Source organism: Gambusia affinis, linkage group LG06 (assembly GCF_019740435.1).
Source record: "Gambusia affinis linkage group LG06, SWU_Gaff_1.0, whole genome shotgun sequence".
Taxonomy (NCBI): domain Eukaryota; kingdom Metazoa; phylum Chordata; class Actinopteri; order Cyprinodontiformes; family Poeciliidae; genus Gambusia; species Gambusia affinis.
Genome location: NC_057873.1, coordinates 15,567,110 through 15,587,957, shown reverse-complemented (window position 1 = coordinate 15,587,957; position 20,848 = coordinate 15,567,110). Strand labels below are relative to the sequence as shown.

Genomic DNA, 20,848 nt, shown 5'->3' with positions numbered 1-20,848 from the left:
TTTTTTTTTTTTTTTTACAAACATACAAATATTTAAGTCGCATTTATACCCATGACATCAACTAATCACAACAAACCAAACCAATGGCATTCTTAAAAACACAACTCCAACAGCAAGTGACCTTGGCCGTTGCATGTCTTTCTCTTTCTGCTCAGTCTATTTTCCAAGAAATTTTCTAATAAAGGCCACAAAAACCTAAGAGTAATCTAAAGACATTCCAGTAAAAATACCAGTGTTAACTTTTCATGATGAAAAGTTAACTGTGTTAAAAGTTAACTCTGACAAGCTGTGTCAATACCAATTTTTCATACTTGACAAAACCACTGACAAAAGCATTTGGCTAAAGCACTGCCTCCTTAATTCTGAATTGTGCCGTGCGTATTACCAAGGTTTACTCTCATTTCACTGTTGTATGTTGCTTTTGCAGTTTCACCTTTAACAACTGCTGCTGACAAACAGCACCACAGTTTTTTTATAGAGCATTTTGCAAATTATGCTTTATGCATTAAGTGCATAATGGACCTGCTCGTCAATTAGCCCTTGAGAGGATGATAACTGTAGCTTACAACAATAGCAGCAAAGAGGTCATAAAGCTGGGCAAGAAATTCACAATAAGAGTGATAACACTTAACACTGTGGCATGTGGTTAGAAATGTGTGTACAGAAAGAAATGGTCTGTACTGACTGCTTAGCTTTGACGGTGAGATAATTTCACAGATTTTTAAAACATTTCTGTTTCCAGTTTGTATTTTTTAAGATTGCCACCGATGTACAATTGCTAGAAGTCATATGCGACTGTGGCAATCACTAACACACACAGGATGGGAGCTGATGTTGATCTAACTCAGTGCTTCTCAATTCCGGTCCTCAGGCCCCCCTGCCCTGCATGTTTTAGGCCTTTCCCTGCTGCCACACACCTGGATTGAATCTATGAGTGATTAACAGGCTTCTGCAGTGCTTGATGCCTGCAGAAGAGGTAAAGCAATCATTTGGAACAGCTGTTCTGAAATAGGGGCACATCTAAAACATGCAGAGCAAGGGGGCCTGTGGACTGGAATTGAGAAGCGCTGATCAAACTCCTAGTCCTGATAAAACGAGAGCATTCCTCCTGTCGGTTCCAGGGGTGAGTAGTAAATATCTACATTTTCTTGAATAATATTTTGGAAAAGATGTATCTTTAGGAGTAGCCTTACAGCATTATCCTTTTGATGTTTTTTTTGAGTGATATTTCTATGAAGTATCACAACTCTTACTATAATGAAATTTCTAGATACTTTACCCACTGTCAGTAACTTCACTAGATGAACAATAAACATGTTTTACCAAAAATGCCCAAGATACATCCACATGCCTACACTTTTCATTAAAGTTTCCATTTACCGAGACATTTGATGATAAAAAAATAAATAAATAATACAGTACACCATAGTGACACTGGAAATATTTTTCCCTGTTCTTACATACATATTCATTACATTCTGTTTAATAAGTTTTAGACTGAACTTAGATTCTTCTGCCTTAATTTGTTATTTTGTAATTATGTTATTTATTTGTGTGATTGTTTTTTTATTTGTCTTTGAAATACTAAACGTACACATAGCTTTCTACTTTCCATTTATCTGAAGATTTTTTAATATTAAATCAGATGTTCTAATCAGTTACTCGGTACTTGAGTTGTCTTTTTACCAAATAGTTTTTTGCCTTTTTTTTAAACTCTTAGTTGAGTAAATTTATACTTTTACTTTGTAAACATATGCTGAAGTACCGCTACTCTTATTAGGGTACAATTTTGGGGTACTTTACTCACCTCTGTTCAATTTTAGGCATTGAAGGTTGAGGTTCTAAACTTGTATAAAACTACCCCTAACATTTTACAAAACTACATATTTCACTATGTCATTAAAATCCACTCATGCATTCATCCATCCATCCATCCATCCATCTCCAAGTGGGTTGCAAGGAAGGAAGGGGAACTGGTTTGAGTGAGAGTCCATCATAGGGCTTTCATTAAACAAAGATAGCAACATGGAAAATGTTTGCATAAAACAAAGAGATATTATTTTCAGCATAACTTTACTTTAAGTAAATACTATATATTACCATGTGTGTTTCTGGCTGCTGTCTTGTGCCTTCAGTTTGCAAATCTTTTTCTGTTTTTTTCTTTGCAGGTCTTAAGTCCTCTCGATAAGACATTTCCAGATCATTGGCCATTTCTCTTGATTTCTCCCTTGGTAATTGTCCATGTATTCTTGCTTTCTCTGCACAGGAGTCTTCTTCTTTTGGAGTCGGATAAAGACTGCAACTTGTCATTGTATCCCCACTGTCTTTACAAAACATATAAACACCCAACATTAAAATAAAAGTTGCCAGTGCGTTGAAGCCAAAAAGAACAACACTTGTTTTCCAAGAGTATTAATAAACACAATACAATTGTCTTTATGTTATTTAGAACATGGTAAAATGTCAAGGTGAACAGTAAAAACAGACTATCCTTGTTTGTAATGTTTTCAACTGATGGAGAAAACATTTTTACATTCAATATTCCAGTAAAATGGTAATGTGTGATATAAGTGTCCTTGACACTTTAAAGCTCTAATAAGCCGATAAAGCTGCCATGCAGTGTCTCCTTGGTCAAAGAGCTGAAGTAAGTAGTGGAAATAAAGGATGAAAAAGATGAAGGAGAACACAGAGATGATGGATGAACACAGAAATATTTGCAGACGTGTGAAGCAAAAGAAGGAAAGTTAAAGTAAAAAAGGCCTGAGAAAGTTGTGAAAGAATAGACCCTTTTAGATGTCACTGTAGCAGACTTCTCTTTTTCTAATGTCAGTGGTGGATAGCCAAATCAGGTGTCATTCATCTGAATGCATTAATTGTGATAAATATTAACTGCTTTCCCTTGGTCTATAGTTTTACCATCCACTTATCAGTTCTTATACATTTTAAAACATGGGCCCAATCAAGTGAGACTTCACAATATACATCCAGACAACATGCTAACATTTTTACTGAATGTAACTGCTGAAAGAAACTCTGTGTTTGCATGCGAGAGCTTTTGTGCCATGATGTGATTTTAAACATAACTAGTAACACCTCTTGTAAACATGCCTGCCTTTAAATTTTAAAGATTTTAAATATAAATTAGTCAGAGGATTAAGGTTTGATTTGGGGTATTCTGTTGTTACAGTAACAAAGGTTAGAGTGAGAGGCCACAGATTTCACTGTCCTATGTAATGTTGCCATGATTTTACAGCAATAAATGTGCTTATAGCCATTAGTACATTTATTTACCTTTCTGTTTGTTACATGTTTAAGTGCGATGTGCAATTAGAAATATACTAATCAGTTTTAACAAAAAGAAGAAAAAAAAGAACATGCTTAATAGTTGGATCTAAATTTGTTTTATTTTATTCTCTTTGGCTATTACTGTGATATTTATAAGCCATTCACTGCTAACTGTGTTTAAGCTGTGCATGAAATAGTTGTTTTCTTGAGGTTTCTTCACTGCAAAGAATTTTCATTTGTCATCTTTAAATGGAGAATAATTTCCTGGAGGCCTGTTTTTAATTTCAAGACTACACCATATAATTATTCAATGTGAAAACAAAGTATATTAATGCAATGGAATGACAGGAATGTCATGGCAGATAGGCATCTAAATCATATCATTCTGACTACATCAAACATTATCTGCAAAATTAAGCTATTCCCCAAAAAGTCGATCTACATTAGACTTTTTGTTGAATAGTGCAGAAGTATTCATGTCCCCAGGATTGTCAGTGTCATTTGAGACAAGATATGATGAGATACAATACGCCTTTTTACATGATGGTGTTAATTTGTGCTCACCACATACTGATATTAAAACTGGAGCATTTTCATTACGGAGGACAACTGTTTGGCACAGGCTTGGCTATTGAAATAATCGTTCCCAAGGCCGTAGACGTTAGCTGTGGTGTTACAGTACCAGGTGATAAAGAGTGTGTGAGTTGATTGTCTAATAGAAGACAATCTGGGTCACTGCTGGGAAGCTGGAATTGCTGTGGGGAGATTAGATTGCCTCTTGGTGTTTCATAGGGGTTCAGAGATGAGATTGCTTCTGCAAATAACAGGCAAGATCGGACTTTTTCTGTACCATTTTGTTGTGGGGTTGAGTGGTAAACCTTTGGCAATAAGACGCACTGAGTAGAGGCTGATGGAGAGACACTGATCATAAACCTCAAGGGAAAATAATGTTGATGAAGAAGGGGAAAGATGCTCCTCTGGGATAAGTGACGTTGCACCATCCAAAACTGAAACATCAGTTAAAAATAAAACAGGAGGCTGGGAGGGTTTGTGAGTTTTAAATTTTGATTCTGGGAAGGAGGGGAAGCACTGTGGTGATCCAAGTTAGCTTTTGATTTACTTATTGTAGGAGAGATAATGGTTCTTGATTAACATGAAGTTGGTGTTTTAGCTGATTTCTTAGATATTCTGACAGAGGAATGAGTGGATACCCTACAATCTGAAGGTTATGCTAGTCAAATAGTCCACAGACAGGAATAAGATAAATTCATGTCTAGCTGTACAAGACCAATTTTAGAAGGGTCCTACTATGCATCCTTGAACAGGTTAGAGAAGATCTATGGGTTATAAAAACGTCTTCATTACAAATATTGCACAAAATTATTCTCCGATGATATAATTTCACCTGGTCAGTTCAGCCAATTTTTAGCTCATTTTAGAATTAGCTGTTTTAGAGCCTTTTGTCACTTTAAATTGAAATGAGCTGCTGGGCACTCCCCCCAACTCAACATTTACACTTGCACTAATACACTTAACAATGGAAAACAGATGCTCAACTGTACAACGGTACATTTTTGACCATGAAGCAGAGGAAATGGAGCGGTTTATGAATGGTAAGTCAACAAACAAATCACTTATCTTTCCCAGCAGCAATTGGACAGCAGTAAAACCAGTTGACCAAAAGTGCTCAAGCAAAGTGAAGGAGTGGGTATGGCTAGGGATGCTAGGAAACAGGGTAGTGCCCTCTGATTGTTACTTAATAATTATGAGTTTTTGACCCAAAAAATATTATTGCCAGGAAAGGATGCGTGTTTTTTTTATGCACTTGGACTGTTTTAGAAAAAAGTAGAGACTCATATGGAGGTACAAACATGTGCAAAAATTTTATTTTACATAATAGGTCCTCTTCAAAGACTAATTCAGAAGCATTACTGCCATCAGGAAAAACTAAATATTAGAATCGACTTAATCTCAAGCCTCATTCAGGTTTTATAGTAAAACACAGCTTACCTTTCACTGAGTCATTTTTTAAAATCTGATTGCGAAGGCAATGTGGCTTCTTGACTTTTTGTTGAACTGATGCTTTAGATGGTTTGGATGGTTGAGTTGAATGGGTGGAGGAGAGAACAGCTTCTGAACTCCTGTGAACAAACAAAGCTGTTTGGAATGAACAGCTGAAACTGAGAGAAAAATAAAGCACCTTCTCAATTCATCTGCCTGTTCATGGCCAAATGGGACAATAAATACATTCTAATCCATTATAACCTCTTTTTCTTCAATGTAATCAGTTGGAATAAGACTTGAAAGTAAACAATTAATCTCAACTCACTTAACTACTGAGTCCAGCTTTAACAACAATGCAGTTTATTCATCTAGAATCTAGATGAACACATCAACACTGAGGATGAACAGACAATAATTATCCTTTTTCTCTGTTGTCTTAAAGAAACAACACACACTTTCAATCAAGAGAACATCTGCTCTACATCTATTTACCAGCAACTAAGAATTTGTCATGAGTGGCTCTTTAGACTTTTACATTTCTGCTCCCATTTTATAATTGATAATGACAGATTTTGCTCTGCTGGTAAAAACATGTGCATTTTTTAATTAGAAATAATCTAAACCTGGCTATTATATTATAAGCCATGCTAAGAAATGCTTTAAACAAAGCCTTACATTGTGTTGCTATCCAACTTTTGCTCAGTCAAAGACGCCATCTTTAGATCTGTGGATTCCTGTGGTGAAAAAAGAAACGCATGAGGATGAGTGAGACATAAATGTTAATAGGCAACCTCTAAGTACACTTGTAAGTTTTATGTCTTGATGTGATATGTTAGCTATAACTATGTTAACTTGGATAGAAGCGATCATTTTTTATTTTATTTTTTTACCTCATCCAAGATTTCTATGACTAGATTCAATTCAGGTGTGGAAACTTGTGACTCAGTAGTGTCCTTGCTGACAGGGACTTTGAGCAGTGATGAACAGTACTCCCGAAAATCTTCCTCTTCAGCTAAAAATATAAAAACACAAATTAGACTTGAGAAAATAAGATATGAGGCATGTTTATGTAGCATTCTTTGTGATTTAACAAAATAAAATAAAACATTTGGGGAACTAAGTTGAAATGATTTCAAATATAAAGTTTAAATGTTTACATAAATGTTCAGAAATCCAAAATGATCAAAAAGTCAGTATGGAAGGATTCAGTTTCTGTGTTCGTATGAGTGCTCTCTAGGGGTTGAACCAATTAGTCGACTAGTCGACTAGTTGACTCTAGGACGTCTTGCGAGTTTTTACATTTCATGTCGACTAGTCGCAGTCATGTGATTGCAGGTGGTGACAGCCTGTGCTGATCTGACAGCACAGTATACGCCACAAGACACAAGAAAAATAAGATAATACATTAGTTTAAATGATATGTAGATGGATGCATATTTGTAGTTTGTGGCTTGTGATGTTCCAAAAGCACCATGTAGTCAGTGTGATAATTTGACTCCTATAGTAACTATCCAGAGATCAAACAAACAAACTTTTCCACGCTGCTCACGAAGAATGATCTGTTTATTGCTCTTTTAATTCTCCATAATAGACTTAGTAAAAGCAGGAGAAGGGGAGTGTGTGTGTGTGTGTGGGGGGGGGGGCGGGGGAGGGGTTCCAGGTTCCTCACAGAACCTGAACCAGCCCAGCTTCCAGACTTCCAGAGCACACTATTTCTGTATTTCCTATCATCCATATTCACTGCAAATAACTCTTCATTGCAATCCAGTATGGCCCAGTGTGCAAATCTGCTCATCAACATCACTCTAGCATAAATGGAATCTAATATTTTGTCATAGTAAATACTAAACCTGAAGGCTCTTTGCAGTAAATAATCATGATAGACAAAAAGCATTTAGTTGAGAAAGTGGAGATACAGTAATTATGTAATTTTTGTTGCTGCCATCAAAAAAAATGTCATGCTAAAACATATTTTCAAAGATTTAAAAGTCTTGATGACTAAAAATGGAACCTGCAATATGAGTATGAACATGTAAAGTTGTTTGAAAAGTATGAAGTGCTTTGTTTTCAAACAGTTTACATGATGAGGTACACATTCCCATTATGAACAATAGTTAAGAATTCTTCTTGCAAACTTAATCTGATCTTCTAAAGCTAAACTCAACACATATAATACCTCCAAAAAGTGTTCATATCAAAATGTATTTTCTTACACATTGTAATTGAATTCAATTAGAAGGTGTGTCCAAACTTTTGGTCTGTACTGTACAACATGCACAATTCAAATTACAAATATATTCTTAAAATTAGAAATGCTGAAAATGAATCATGTACTCCAACAAATTGCTCCAACAGACACTTTTTACACACTGCTGTTCTTTTAAGTTTCATTTTATCATGGTATTAACTAAGACATTGGTCTGCGTTCCTAATGTGGAAACCTAACATGGTCCAAAGTAGGTTGCCACTGTTCCATAGCATACATCTTTTATGTTTGTAAAAAAATTATAATCAAAAATAACAGAAACTATAAAAACTATTTTCTGTTGTAACCACAAAAGGAATCACATTTTACCATTAAATTATGGATTTTAAACAGCTATCCAAGTAGCTGAACCATCCACATTCAAGTGCTCAAAATTTTTTCAGCAACTTATTTTAAAAAAGTGCACTCCTTAACTTTGATTTCACGACTGACAATTAAATAATAGATTATTCTTTCTTGTAACTGTATGCAGATAAGACAAAAACAGAAGTGTCTTTTGGAAATGTAGAGATGTACAGAGGTTGATAACCTATTCCTACCACCTGCTTCAAACCTCTATTCTAATTCATGCTCATTACAACAGGTTGCAGAGCCTCTCCCCCTCATCAATCTTTAAATATAAAAGGGGCAGAAATGAGTATGTCAATGAATAATAGAAGCTGTTTACTTCCTACATGTAGGAAGAAACCCTTCATCTAAAATTTTCATTTTCTTATGCTCACAGACCAACGTGGTGGAGTGACAGCAGTTTGTGAGTGCAAAAAAGTTTGTGCATCGTATGGCTCAGTGGTTAGACCGGCCACTCTCCCTGTCCATAGTTTCTTTGCCACATGTCTTCCTCCACCTCTCCCCGCCTCTTTTCTGTCAAGTTATCGTCAACGGTCACTAGTAACGAAAAAAAAAAAGTTTGTGCTAACATGTTTGTGTTTAGCCTCACTAGGGGAATTTACCTACAGAGACCCTTTTGTTAGATTCACCTATTTGTTCATGTTAACACAAATACTGAATTAGCTGATCAAATAGAAAAGAATATAAGCATTTAGGAGTGGTGAAGATAACTTGTTGAAGTTCATCATCATCAGAATTTTGAAAATGGCATAGTTGTTGGTGTCAGACGGCCTTATCTGAGTATTTCAGAAACTGCCAATCTCCTGGAATTTTCAAACAAACCAAATCGGTGTTGTGGTGGAGTTTGATGGAGGGCTTTTGTTACATGGAGAACAGGGACAAAACCAACTTTCTCAAAAGCGCCATTTTGGATGTGTGAAATATACTTACACTGGCTGAAACTCACAGACCTAAAATTGGTCAGGAGTTAATTTTTTATATTCAACCCTCAACTAAATCTCAACTAAATCCAATGACCGGTTATGTTACCCTTAGGTCAGCGCAATCTAAAATTACTCCCAATTTGTTATAGACTACTTAATAGATCTAGGAAGTATTTCTGACCTATAACATTTAAAAAACTAACAAAGAGACAGCCCTTTATTGCAACAAGAAGCAGTTGAATGCCCTTGGATCAAAAGGTATTGAGGGGTGGTTGTAATGTTGGTCTACCATCTCCTTTTAACCCTTGGTTGGAGTTAGAAAATGAAAACACTTCATTGACTGATAAGCTACAGACAGTGAGCTGCAGATGACTGGCTGAACCCTACCTCGCCTTGAATGCCCCATCCCTTACTCTGTCAAGCTTGAGCCATCTATAACAGCACTCTACCTGTACAATCACAGCCAGTGATTACCTGTCACAATGCTATGAATGAATGGGCAAGGACCGATATGTCTGACCTGCTGAGAGAAAGAGATTTTCCAATTGTGTGTTTGTATATCTGAATGTGATATGTGTGGATGTGTGATAAGTCATCTGTCGATCTACTTTTCTGAAGAGGTGTTAGGTTAGTTTGAAAGCCTGTTCTGACTGTGTGTATCAGAAGGGTTAGATGTACAGCAAAGGTATCAAGATCTCACAGTATCAGTCTAATTTTCTGTGTCAAAAGATGTAAATCACACAGAGAAGGATAGATGTGTGGATGTGCTTGTGTTACCAGTTAGGATGGTGGCCGTCTCTTCCTCTGTGTCTGTGGTAGGTGGTGATTTTAAACCCATGCCAAATACCAGTGATGGAGGACTTTCAACTGGTGTTCTGAAAACAGAAAGTCAACTTTGAATTCAAACATAACAATAAATGTAAGCAGAAAATATGTACTTTTGTTCTTTCCCTCAAACTATCTGCCTTTGGATGGATGGCTGGATGGAAAGATGAACAAACAGACAGTTTTCATATCCTGGTATAGACTCCTAGGTGCTGACATACAGCAGAAAGTATTCAGAAACGTAAAAAGATTTCTACATTTCTGGGTTTTTTCTGTCAAGATAGAACCCTGAATGTACATTAATGAGACTTAATATTATTATCATTTTTATTTTTTTTTATTGTAGCTAACGGCTGCTATGAAACAAAGAGTGAAGAATTTACAGAGGTCTAAATACTTTCTGTACTCACTGTATCATACCATCTGTGGTAGGGGATCTCAATATTATGTCACAAAAATAAATAAAATCACACAGCAAGAAAAATTTTATATTTCAGTCCAGTTGGAGACAATAATACAAGCCTCTACAGCTGAGAACAATCACAACACAGTAGTTGACAACTGTCTCTCATAATTTATTAAAAACCAATTAATAAAACGAAATAACACGGAGACCTAAAAGAACATGGCCAGATTTTTCTAAAAGCAACCACTTTGAACCTGAATAGTCAGCTGAACTCAAACTCTGACACCATTGCTGCCCTACTTTTAAGCTATGGGGCTTGTTGTGCTTCCTCATGCTTGGAAAGCAAAAAGCCCGAACGGTAAACTCCCCCGTTACTTGGTCTCTGTTTGACACTATCGACAACAAAAACACATAATATATCAGAGAATATTCCCTACTAGCATAAGCTAAAGGTAATGTTAGCCGCAAAGTCTAACTTAAGTAAAAGTCACCTTCATATCTGTGAATGTATAACGACACGTCCATCTTAAAACCTTTCTCCAGCTTACTTGGTGGGGCTTTGGATTCATGTGCATCATAAATTGCTACCTTGGCCAAGCCCTGCAAGCACCTAAATGCAATTTTCAAGAGACCAGAAGCGACCGAGGCGCATTTCCCCGAACACGGAAACTGACGTGCAAAGAGCTCTTTGTTATAATGTGTAAAAAAATATATAAATATCTAAAAAGGTTAACAACTAAAACTTGATCCACCTTTAAAAGAAAAACAAAGCAGCATAAAAAAAGAAATGAAGAAACACAGTTGTGCTAGAACAACTACAACAATTTAGTTGTATTCTTTAGCAGTTGATTATCTGAGAATGATACAATATGTGGAAATTAAGCAGTACAATTAAAAATCCTACATACTCAAAATACATGAACCCATTTATTTTAAATGTGTGCTTTCTTTTTTACCAATAATTATTGTCTTCATATTCAATGCATTTAATAATAAAAAGATTTAAGGAAAAAAAAAAGAAAAATGGCTGACCCTAATTTACTAAAATTAATGATACCAATGCTACCAACACATTTTTAATTAATGTTTTTTTGTTTTGTTTGTATCCTTCCAGGTACTTGTTTGTTATATTACTATAAATATGTATTTTTTGACACCAGATTGCCCATCTCTAGAAAACATTTGATTTTTGACCTAGGCACATAGACCTCTGTTATCGGTTAGTATTCCTGGAAAAAGGTTGCAAAAAAAGTGTAAATATGGTGCATGATGAAGAATTGTCTTAAGGCAAAACATCTCTGAGATTTTGGAAAATAATACATGTCAAAAAAAAAAATGCAGAAGCAAATGAGCTACAAATTGCTACAAAAAACACCAGCAATTTTTTTGTCATATCACGGGCCTGTATCATTTAATGTCAGATTAACTTTGTGTTTTTGCATATGTGTTGTTTCAGATGCTTGTAAACCTTATTGGTAATAGTCATAAACAAAATTTCACGCCAACACAGATATCGCATATTTGCCTTTATCATGCTCTATAGCAAAAACTGCCAGAGATACAGGAATGTTAAACCAATATTTTCTCTAATATTTGTCAAACCTCATCCTAAAATTGCTTTCTAGAAGTGGACCTGTCTAGTAGAGGACTATCACCATGCAGGTTTTTAATAGTTTAGTTTTCAGGACCTGCTAAAAGTCTGGCTCTCAGAGGACGGATGAGCACTCACTTACCCCTGCAACGTAGCTCAGTCAGCGCGGTCAAAAGCTCGCTTTCTGTAACCTGCAGGCCGTGCACAAATCTACTAGGGTGATAGACTTTACGACTCTAATATAGCTGAGCACTTTTAGCTGATTCTCTAAAGCTCTCTCCTGCTCTCTACCCCCTCCTTTTCCCATTATTATTAAAGCTTGTTAAAATTCAACCTCTCCTTCTTTCTTCCCTCCAGCCGGTAAGACTCTCTGTCTCTCCATTAAGCTCTGCTACCATCACTGCTTCAGGGTTATTGCACTCCAGATTGGCTCTCTGGTCTATTCCACAGTTAAAGGCTGCTACAGTTTGGGATGTAGAGCATTCCTGCTCCAGCAGAGAGAATGCCCAAAACTCCACTCAGCTCTCTTTCCTGCTGACCTGCTCTCAAGCTGACTACTAAGGCCAAAAAAAACTGCTTAAATAAAGGTTATAATAACGGGACCTGCAAAAGCCCAACCTGCAGGCAACGAACTGCACAATAAGTACAAAGAAATTGCTTTGTTCAGTAGTGCCTTATAAGGGCTGACTATGGAGATGCAGGTGAGACATATGATATGGCAACAAAAAGTCTGTGACAGTAAAACTGTTTGTATACAGTAAGTATGTGTTTTGGTGCATATAAGGAGCTGCATGATTAATTTACATGGAAGGAAAGAGAATGTGTGTCCCTGAAAGTTACATATGTGTTATAATATGTTAATTACTGCTGTACTGACCTCAACAAGTTGTCACTATGCCATGATGTAAAGCTAAAAAAAACTGATTCCACATAATACTCCCTCTTTAACTCTTTTAAATACAAAATACCATATAACCTCCAATGGGAAATACACATGTGCATTCCTAGTAATATTCTGATAACTGACTATATAAATTAAATCCTACTGGTTGGTAAACTCCATATCCAAGTTCTGAAACTTAGAACTTGGATAAGGCTTTGAAAGCACACAACTTATCTGACTTAAAATAAGACACAAAGGAAGCTGCTTCTGATACAGAGAGTTCTAAAAACAGTTTACATTGTACTTCTTATTTGAAAACTCCCTAAAGCATCAAAGATAAACATCCCTGAAAAGCTTCCTTTTATCAAAGTTAATTAACTAGTATTTAACTTGCCACTAAATACAGTGGTATTTATAATACAGTGTGAAAACTATGATTATAGAATATTTTGGAGTGTTAGGACCTATTTGAAAACAGTTGTGATTTGTATTGTTATTTGTACCTGCGGTGCTTCTTGAGAAGCAACTTATCCATGTAAGTAAGGCTGTTTTCAGAAAACTTCACATTTAGCTTCCCTTCTGCTCCTTTTCTTTTTAGTCCATCAGCTTCTCTGCCTGGAGGGATGTCAGTCTGGGTCGACATGGCGGACACCAATACTGGGGAAATATGGGGTGGGGGACATGGCATAATACAATGAAATAAGAGAGGAGATACACAGCATAAAGTAACAGAAAAGTGAATCAAAATCAGAGAATAAGGCAGGATAGTCTCTTGAGCAGCCTTTTGAACAAACCTCTTTATAAAAAAAAAAAAAATACTGAAAACACACCCTAATGCCAAGTCAAAAGTGCCAAAGCAATGAAAGACAAAAGCCAACAATATCAGAGCAAGAATAAAGTTTCAAAGATAACACAGAAGCATAGTGATCACACATGAGAAAAGAAAATACAAAAGTAAGGGAAATTTGGTGATTGTTTCGCATTGGGAGTTCACACAGTGTCAGCTTTAACTTGGGGCTTGGGTCCATTGGCCTTGCAGAAATGATTAGCGCCAGAGGGACTAGCCCCAATTTGCAGAGCAGAATGAATAGACAGAACCTGAGTTCGTCCAAGCAGTAGAGTGGAAAAAATAGGCTTGATGATGAACACAAACATCTGGTCAGATGTACACACAAACAACAACCCAGAATATAAATTGTGTTAATAACACACCTTATTTAAACCTTAAACACACAATATGAATTTAAACAAATGTAGATACAGTTTTGATGAAAAGTCACAAAAATTAGCTAATATAGTTTTATGACATGATGCAACAGCAATACTCTACTAGCACCATATTCAAGCCCTGGATCTTCCAATAGTAGTGAAGAGTTTACTTAATTAACTGAACAGACTATGAACAGAAAGAAAGCAGGAAATGTTGAAAAGAAAATGAGATAAGGAGAGAGAAATGGCTCTGATAGCTGGATGATAAAAAAAAACACATTTTTATATGCATTGCATGTATATAATTGTCAATATATTGCAATTGTTACAGCATTAACACTCGCTTTTTCAAAATTGTTGTGCACAGTTGATCTTCATTTAAAATCCATTTTACTTGTTGACGTTTTAGACCAGAGCATTTTTAAGAGCATTCATATGGCCTGAGGGCCAACACATTAATAAATAATGTGGAATGTATAAAAAAGCGAGTGCAACAAACTTTTTTTCACATTTTTTGATGTGCCTCCATTTGAAAAAGCCAGTTTATTCAGAATTAAAAACAAATTGTTCTGAGGAGGAAATTGTTTTGCATCAGTTCAGAAACAAGAATAAAAACCTTTCAACACAAACTCTTCCATTATAAAAGCAAAAAATTCAGCATTCCTAGAAAGATACACACCAAGCATATCTACTCATTCAAATTTTATCAGAAAACATCAGGAAACATTGTAGCCTCTGGGACTGAGCTCATTAAAGACGGACTGAGGCAAAGTGGAAAACTGCCCTGTGGCCAGCTGAATCAAAATATGAAATGCATTTTTTTTTAAATAATGGATGCCATGTCCCTGAGCCTTAAGAGGAGATAGAAAATTCATTTTGGTAGCGCAGTTCAAATACTTTAGCCGAGTTTGGATGTAGGTGAACTACAGAACATGTAACGAGTCACCGTCAGAACCGTTTGATATACTGCTTCTTCCACATAAATGTAATTTATTGACACGCCCATTAAGATATGTAAAAAGCCCTAAAATGAATTTAGTATCTTTAAGATACAGGCAAAATATTACAACGATAAATTTAGAAAAAAGAAAACATTTAATTTCAGCACACTTATTCGGCGTGTGGTAAGGTCACATTTTAAAAGTGAAATGTTTTGTTTTTAGCTGGATTTGTATTTGTCTTCTTGACACTTCAAACAAAGAGAAGAATTTTTATAATTTCTCACTTTACTTGTTGACTTTTGATATGCAATAAATAATTTCCTGTGTCGTTGGTCCTATGACTTACGACACAGAAAGTCATGACATAAAAGACAGTGCACTTTCTTTTGGTGTCATTTTTCACATTTGAAAGGAGGTTTCTTTGTTTACAGGTTTTGAAGAATCTTACGGTGCACCAAAATCAAAATCTTTTTTTCAAAGAAGCATTTGCACATTTGAGGCAGCCTAGCTCCTAGAAATAATATAGCTTGAATGCTGAACGTCATGGTGCAGTTATATCAAACAAAAAAGAAAACACTTTGTATTCAGAACTGCTACAATTGCTACCCTCAACAATTCATTTGTCCATTTTAAAAAATAATGAGTATGTATGCCTACCAACCATTTTTATATATTTCACCTGGTGTCGTGTCTCTCTCCAGTACATCGGTTGTAACAAGGTTTTCTTTTCCTTCACTCCTTTCTTTCCTCCACTGTATCAGAGCCTCCTGAAAAGATCTTGCAGACTCGTCCTCACTATACTGCCCTGTAAAAATGGAGTTGGCCAATTCACTTTTATCATCTTCAATTACTCCCACTGGTTTCTCCTGTCCATGTTTTATAACCAGCACCTAGAACATAAAGAATATCTCATGAGCTTTTGCGATGGTCAAAATGTGATGCAAGTTCTCATATATATTCTTATTACTAAAGGTGACCACTTCTACTGATCAAATGCTGTACCTCCAAATCTGCTCTTCTGATGTAATGAATACAGATTCTTGTGTCAGTACAATGTATACTAAATGTTTCAGTTCCTTTTTCTTTTTCCTTTTATCTTTCAGTTCCAATTCTTAGAAGAGTGATGTGTAGTGAGCGTAAATCTTGAGGAACAACTAAAGCCCATTTTCTGCTTTATCTGGGTTCTAAAGCTAGTTTTAGTCATTGTTCCTTTGTTCTTATTTGGCATCAGTTTCCCACATGGTCACGCCATCTATCTAGCTAGCTTCATAGCTAAGCTAGCTGGTTCTCTGGTAGCTGCTCCCCCTCCAGTATTGCATGTTCTGGTATAGGTATATTCACATCTCTGAGATTTATGCATTTTTGTTTTTCTAATGTTTTATTGCATAATTATTTCTGCTGATTTTTCTTTTGGATTGTTATGTAGTTTGGCATAGAAGCTTCCTGGCTGAATATTTTGACTGTAAGGTTGAGCTATTTAGTTAATAAATTCTTAAACTTTATTTAAAAAAAGTCTTTGTGATTACTCCAGCATTATGTGTGAAGTGTGTCTTGTTTCCTGTAATGTTGAGTTTTTTATTTAATGAGAGACCAAAGACATTTGCCTGACTATTCTGGATACTCTGGTGGAACCCCAGCTCTTTCCACAAGAAACTTCAACTCTGTGAATAATTTTATTAATAATAAATCATCAATTGTATTAATAGCTGCATAATCCAAACATTATTGTAAACTGTGTTTGAGCACATGCAAATTATTTTATTTAGTTTGTTGTTAAAGTTGTAACTAAATACAAATTTGCAAGATGTAAATTTGGACACGGAGCAAATTTTTTTCTCTACCTTGTGACCTCAGTTGTTTGAAAAGGCTACTGTCAGAATGAGGTCAACTGCGCTTTGTGGTGTAAAGAGTATAAAATGTCAATCTAACTGTTCCTGTCAGACCCACGCTGCTGGAGGGCTCCTTTCAGTCCAAAGGTACATGCAGTTCACAAGTTTGCCGTTAGATACAGCCTGTGGATTTGGCGTCAATTAGAGTTTGTTTGAAGTTCCTACAATTGACTCACATGGTGCAGAGGTAGAACTCACACCATGTAAAGCTTGTTTGATATCTTTTTAGTGAATTGTCACATCATGCGAATTGCAGATAAAGTGTATTTTTACCCGCTGGCAAATTTATTTTTTTACGCTGTATCCATTCATGGATAGAGGGTTCTATTTTGTTGAAACAAAATATCAATAAGTGAAATAAAGCAAGATAATAAAATAGTGACTAGTTTTAAACAGTGTAATTTAAAACGAAAGAATTTATATATGAAAATGTAACAATATCAAGTAAAACTTTCTCAAATGTTTACTTTTAGAGACGTCTAAATGTCATAAACAGAATGTGCCATGTGCACATAGTTCTGATTCATAATGTTGGAATAGAAATTAGCACAAAGTTGTCCTCTATTTACTTATATATTATACTTTAAAGTCAGTTTGTGATCACTTGCACAGCACATACCTGGCTGCAATTATGAGAAACTTCCATTTTTTTTTGCCTCAGCTTTGTTCCGTTCTTTGGCCACTCATCTTCACTTGTGGTTATTGCATTGAATGTGAGGCTCTGATTGGAATCAGGGCTTCCGCTGGAATCAGGATTATAGATACCGGGAAAAGAGCCAGGGTTAATCTTTCTCTGGACGCAGCTGACGTCTTGGCTGATCACTTGAGCTTGTGCGTCTGTCTGCAACAGAAGACCATAGTTTATGACACCAGATCAGTATTGCTTAGTCTAAGAGGCTGGAATTACGGCTCTTATCTAAATTCTATTGAAACATTATTACGATAAGCTCAAGCACCTATTGAGAGATTATATTGCCAAAATGAAGCCTGCTTCAGCCCATCAAGCAGTGACAAATGAGTAAGAAAACTATTATAGAAGACAGGAATACATAAGAGAACCTTACTACAACTGAACTAGTTAGCTTAATTTAGAAGAAGTATGTTGGTTGAATTAAAAAATTACTTCATATCCAAATCCAGGTGTATGGATAATTTTGGATCTATCAACAGACACAGCTAACTAAGGAACTATTTTCTTCATGAGTAAACGTAGAAATCTTTATCTTTATTTAACAGAAACTCTAATTGATGTTATTCATAGGATGTACATATGTCACTATCAAGGCAACTTAATTTCCCTTTCTTTATGATTTTGGTGATTAGTTTGAACTTCAGCAAGTCGTCTTCAACACATTGAAATGCCTAAATACACTGAATGCCAGGTGACTGACTGCTTTGCTATTTGTGTTAAAAAAGAAACTACAAAGATGTTCTTAGCAAAGAGGTTGGTATATATTTACATGAACCTGATGCAACTTAAAAACAAGAAATTGTGTTTAAACAATCATGACAGATGACCAATTAGTTAACAACATTGCTACAAGCTAAATATAACAATATAGCTTGCAATGAAAAAGGTATATACCTTTCAATCAAACTTAATACATTTTGACAGGTGACCTTTGACTCGCCAGTGAGGGGACCCTTAACCTGTCCCCTCACTGACAGGTTAAAGGTCACCTCTCAAAACATATTAAGTGAGATCAAAGGGTGATTATATACTTTTATTGCCATGAAGGATAACTACTGCGGCATGATGTGCAAAACACCTGCAACAATTCTTTTTGTTAAATTTTAGACAAGAGATTTAGCACTCACAACTTTTACTCAAATTGAAGTAGTAAATACCAAGCAAGCCTTATTTAAAGTACATTGATGGCATAAAGCAAAAGGAATGATGCCAGACAGCTCTCTTGACCCCATTTAGAGGGTAACTCCTAATCATTTTAAGTGCTCACACTTGCATCCCTGATCTACCCTTGAAACCCAACACAGAAAAGTCCATTTTGTGTGTGTGTGTGTGTATATATATATCTATATATCTATATATATATATATATATATATATATATATATATATACTTTCTAATTGAATTCAATTAGAAGGTGTGTCCAAACATTTGGTCTGTACTGTATATATATATATGTAGAGAGAGGGACAGATAGCTAGATAGCCACCCCAATTTTATAAAAAGTGAATCAAATAATAACTTCATAAATCTCATACAAAAAGATTTACCCACTCCTCACCCCTTACTGTTGCATAGTTCTATGGTATCCCACATAACCTTCTATCGTATGTCCACACACCTACTGACGATGCTTTTCATCAGCAGATTTGATAACTGGACAGTAATGACATTATTATGACTAGTAAGTGGCATAATTCAGTAGCTCTTATAAAGTTTAGCTAGTCAGTTTAGCTAACCATTTGATAAAATAACATCTACTTCATAGATGGAACCAGTTTGAAGCCCTGCAGTGTGTTATAATGACTAGTTCTGAAACACCTAAAATTGGACATGTAGCAGCTTCACAGATACACATCATGCCTAAAGCTATCTATTGAGTCCAATCAAATAAACCAAGCAAGAAAGAAAAAGAATTGAAAAGAATGGCCTTCGCATTAAAGCTGCAGTAGGTAACTTTTACAAAAATATGTTTTTTTTGCATATTTCATAAAACTGTCACTATGATGGGACAGCATAACATGGGACAGATAAGCTGTGAAAAAATTTAACCCCTCTGCCATCTCTCTATGGTTCCACTGCTGCCTGGTGAAAACCAGCCTCGTGTTCTACGCCATTTGCTTTGCACAGAGGGTCTGGGCTCACAGTCTGCGCTGTAAACAACCATTCTCCACTGTGAAGAGACAAGCACCGATCCGAACAAGAAAACTGTTAATGTTAATTCAATATTTGGAAGCGTGACCAACACTGACTGAATGGCTTCCTTTACTTTCACCGCTGCCACTGCTAAAACTTCAGGCTGACTACAATTCTAAAACTACTTGCTGATTGGCCCGGTCGACCGGAGACAATCCGAGTCAAGAGGAGAAATGGCCAGACTGTGCTGGAAGCAAAAAAAAATTTTTGCGCTTGGAATAGCACAAGAAGGCAATGGTCAGGGTAGGTTTATTGCCACTTGCAAAATAAATTATTTTTCATCAAAAATAACCAATGAGAGGTAGGAGGAAGGTCTCAGCACTGTCAATCACACTCGTGTGCGCAATCCAGCAGTGCAAATGGCGGATAAACTACTTACAGTTTGTTATAGGATAAACATTTATCTACTGTCATCGGAGGCCGTGCTAACGAGCCTGGACATTCTTAGAAGGCTTTGTTGAAGGGTAGGAGCTTTGTTGAAAGAGAGCAAGGAGGGGTTTAAGATGCATGTGAGCAGCGTGTACACAGAACTGAGACCCTCCATCCTTCAGACTGATTGTTTCTGACCAAGCCCTGTATTTCGGCTGATGGTTGTAGGTCCACAGAGGGAAGGCAGAGGGGCTTGACTTTTTAATAAGTTACCTATGAAACTTTTTTAATATAAAATTTACCTACTGAAGCTTTGGTTTTATTTGCTAAATTAATTTTCAGTGTGCGATACATGCCATCCTGGTATATCACATAATAAACAAAACTCTACATGGATAAAATTATGTCTTTAGTACTATAATGTTTGGTAAAGTGAACTCCCTCCTCCATTTGTTTAATGCGTTTCACACACTCCAATCCTGATTTAAAGATGGTTATTCTAGAACATTTACAACTGGCAAAAGGCAGGACATTAATTTTTTTAGTCTAAAATCTGCCATTATATACAAGAAAGCAAAATCGGCCTGTTAGGTGTATTCTGTCAAATTTAGAATCTAAGAGGAAGGAAATAAAATCTTCAAGAATCAAATCTTTTTGCTTAGTGTTCAAATGTTGTGTAAATTTCTTACATGTGTTGGGCCAAAATACACTCTTTTCAAGATCCCTTAATAGCAAATCAAAAACAGCGAGAACAAACAGAAGGTTGTTTAAGCTACTCTTTCTTTTTTCTGACCACTTTCCAGCTCTGTTCACAGGTGCACTTAGATAGAATCTGAATGTCTAAGTGCATCTGAAACAAAGGACTTGTCAGATCAGCATTTGAAACTGATACTCGCTTTGTGATAGTGTAATTTTAGTGCAAATGGGTCCAAATTACAAGCACTCAATGAAAACACAATAGCTACATGTAAAGGTTTTTACAAATATGGCTTTGACTCCCATTTTACACCACCTACAAAGAATA

General features: G+C 35.9%; 1 protein-coding gene across 4 annotated transcripts in view; it reads right to left on the bottom strand.

The window, feature by feature from the left end:
* zbbx (zinc finger, B-box domain containing) overlaps positions 1–20,848 on the bottom strand; it is a 42,429-nt gene that overhangs the window by 13,643 nt on the left and 7,938 nt on the right. Inside the window, exons 4-11 of one of the 4 annotated variants that reach the window (XM_044120329.1) lie at positions 17,190–17,411; positions 15,343–15,571; positions 13,035–13,188; positions 9,604–9,701; positions 6,180–6,301; positions 5,965–6,023; positions 5,296–5,465; positions 2,101–2,324 (exon numbers count right to left, since the gene is read on the bottom strand). In XM_044120329.1, the coding sequence (XP_043976264.1) occupies positions 2,101–2,324; positions 5,296–5,465; positions 5,965–6,023; positions 6,180–6,301; positions 9,604–9,701; positions 13,035–13,188; positions 15,343–15,571; positions 17,190–17,411 (1,278 nt within the window). The remainder of the gene's footprint in view (positions 1–2,100; positions 2,325–5,295; positions 5,466–5,964; positions 6,024–6,179; positions 6,302–9,603; positions 9,702–13,034; positions 13,189–15,342; positions 15,572–17,189; positions 17,412–20,848) is intronic. The other 3 variants (XM_044120330.1, XM_044120331.1, XM_044120332.1) reach the window with 3 other exon arrangements.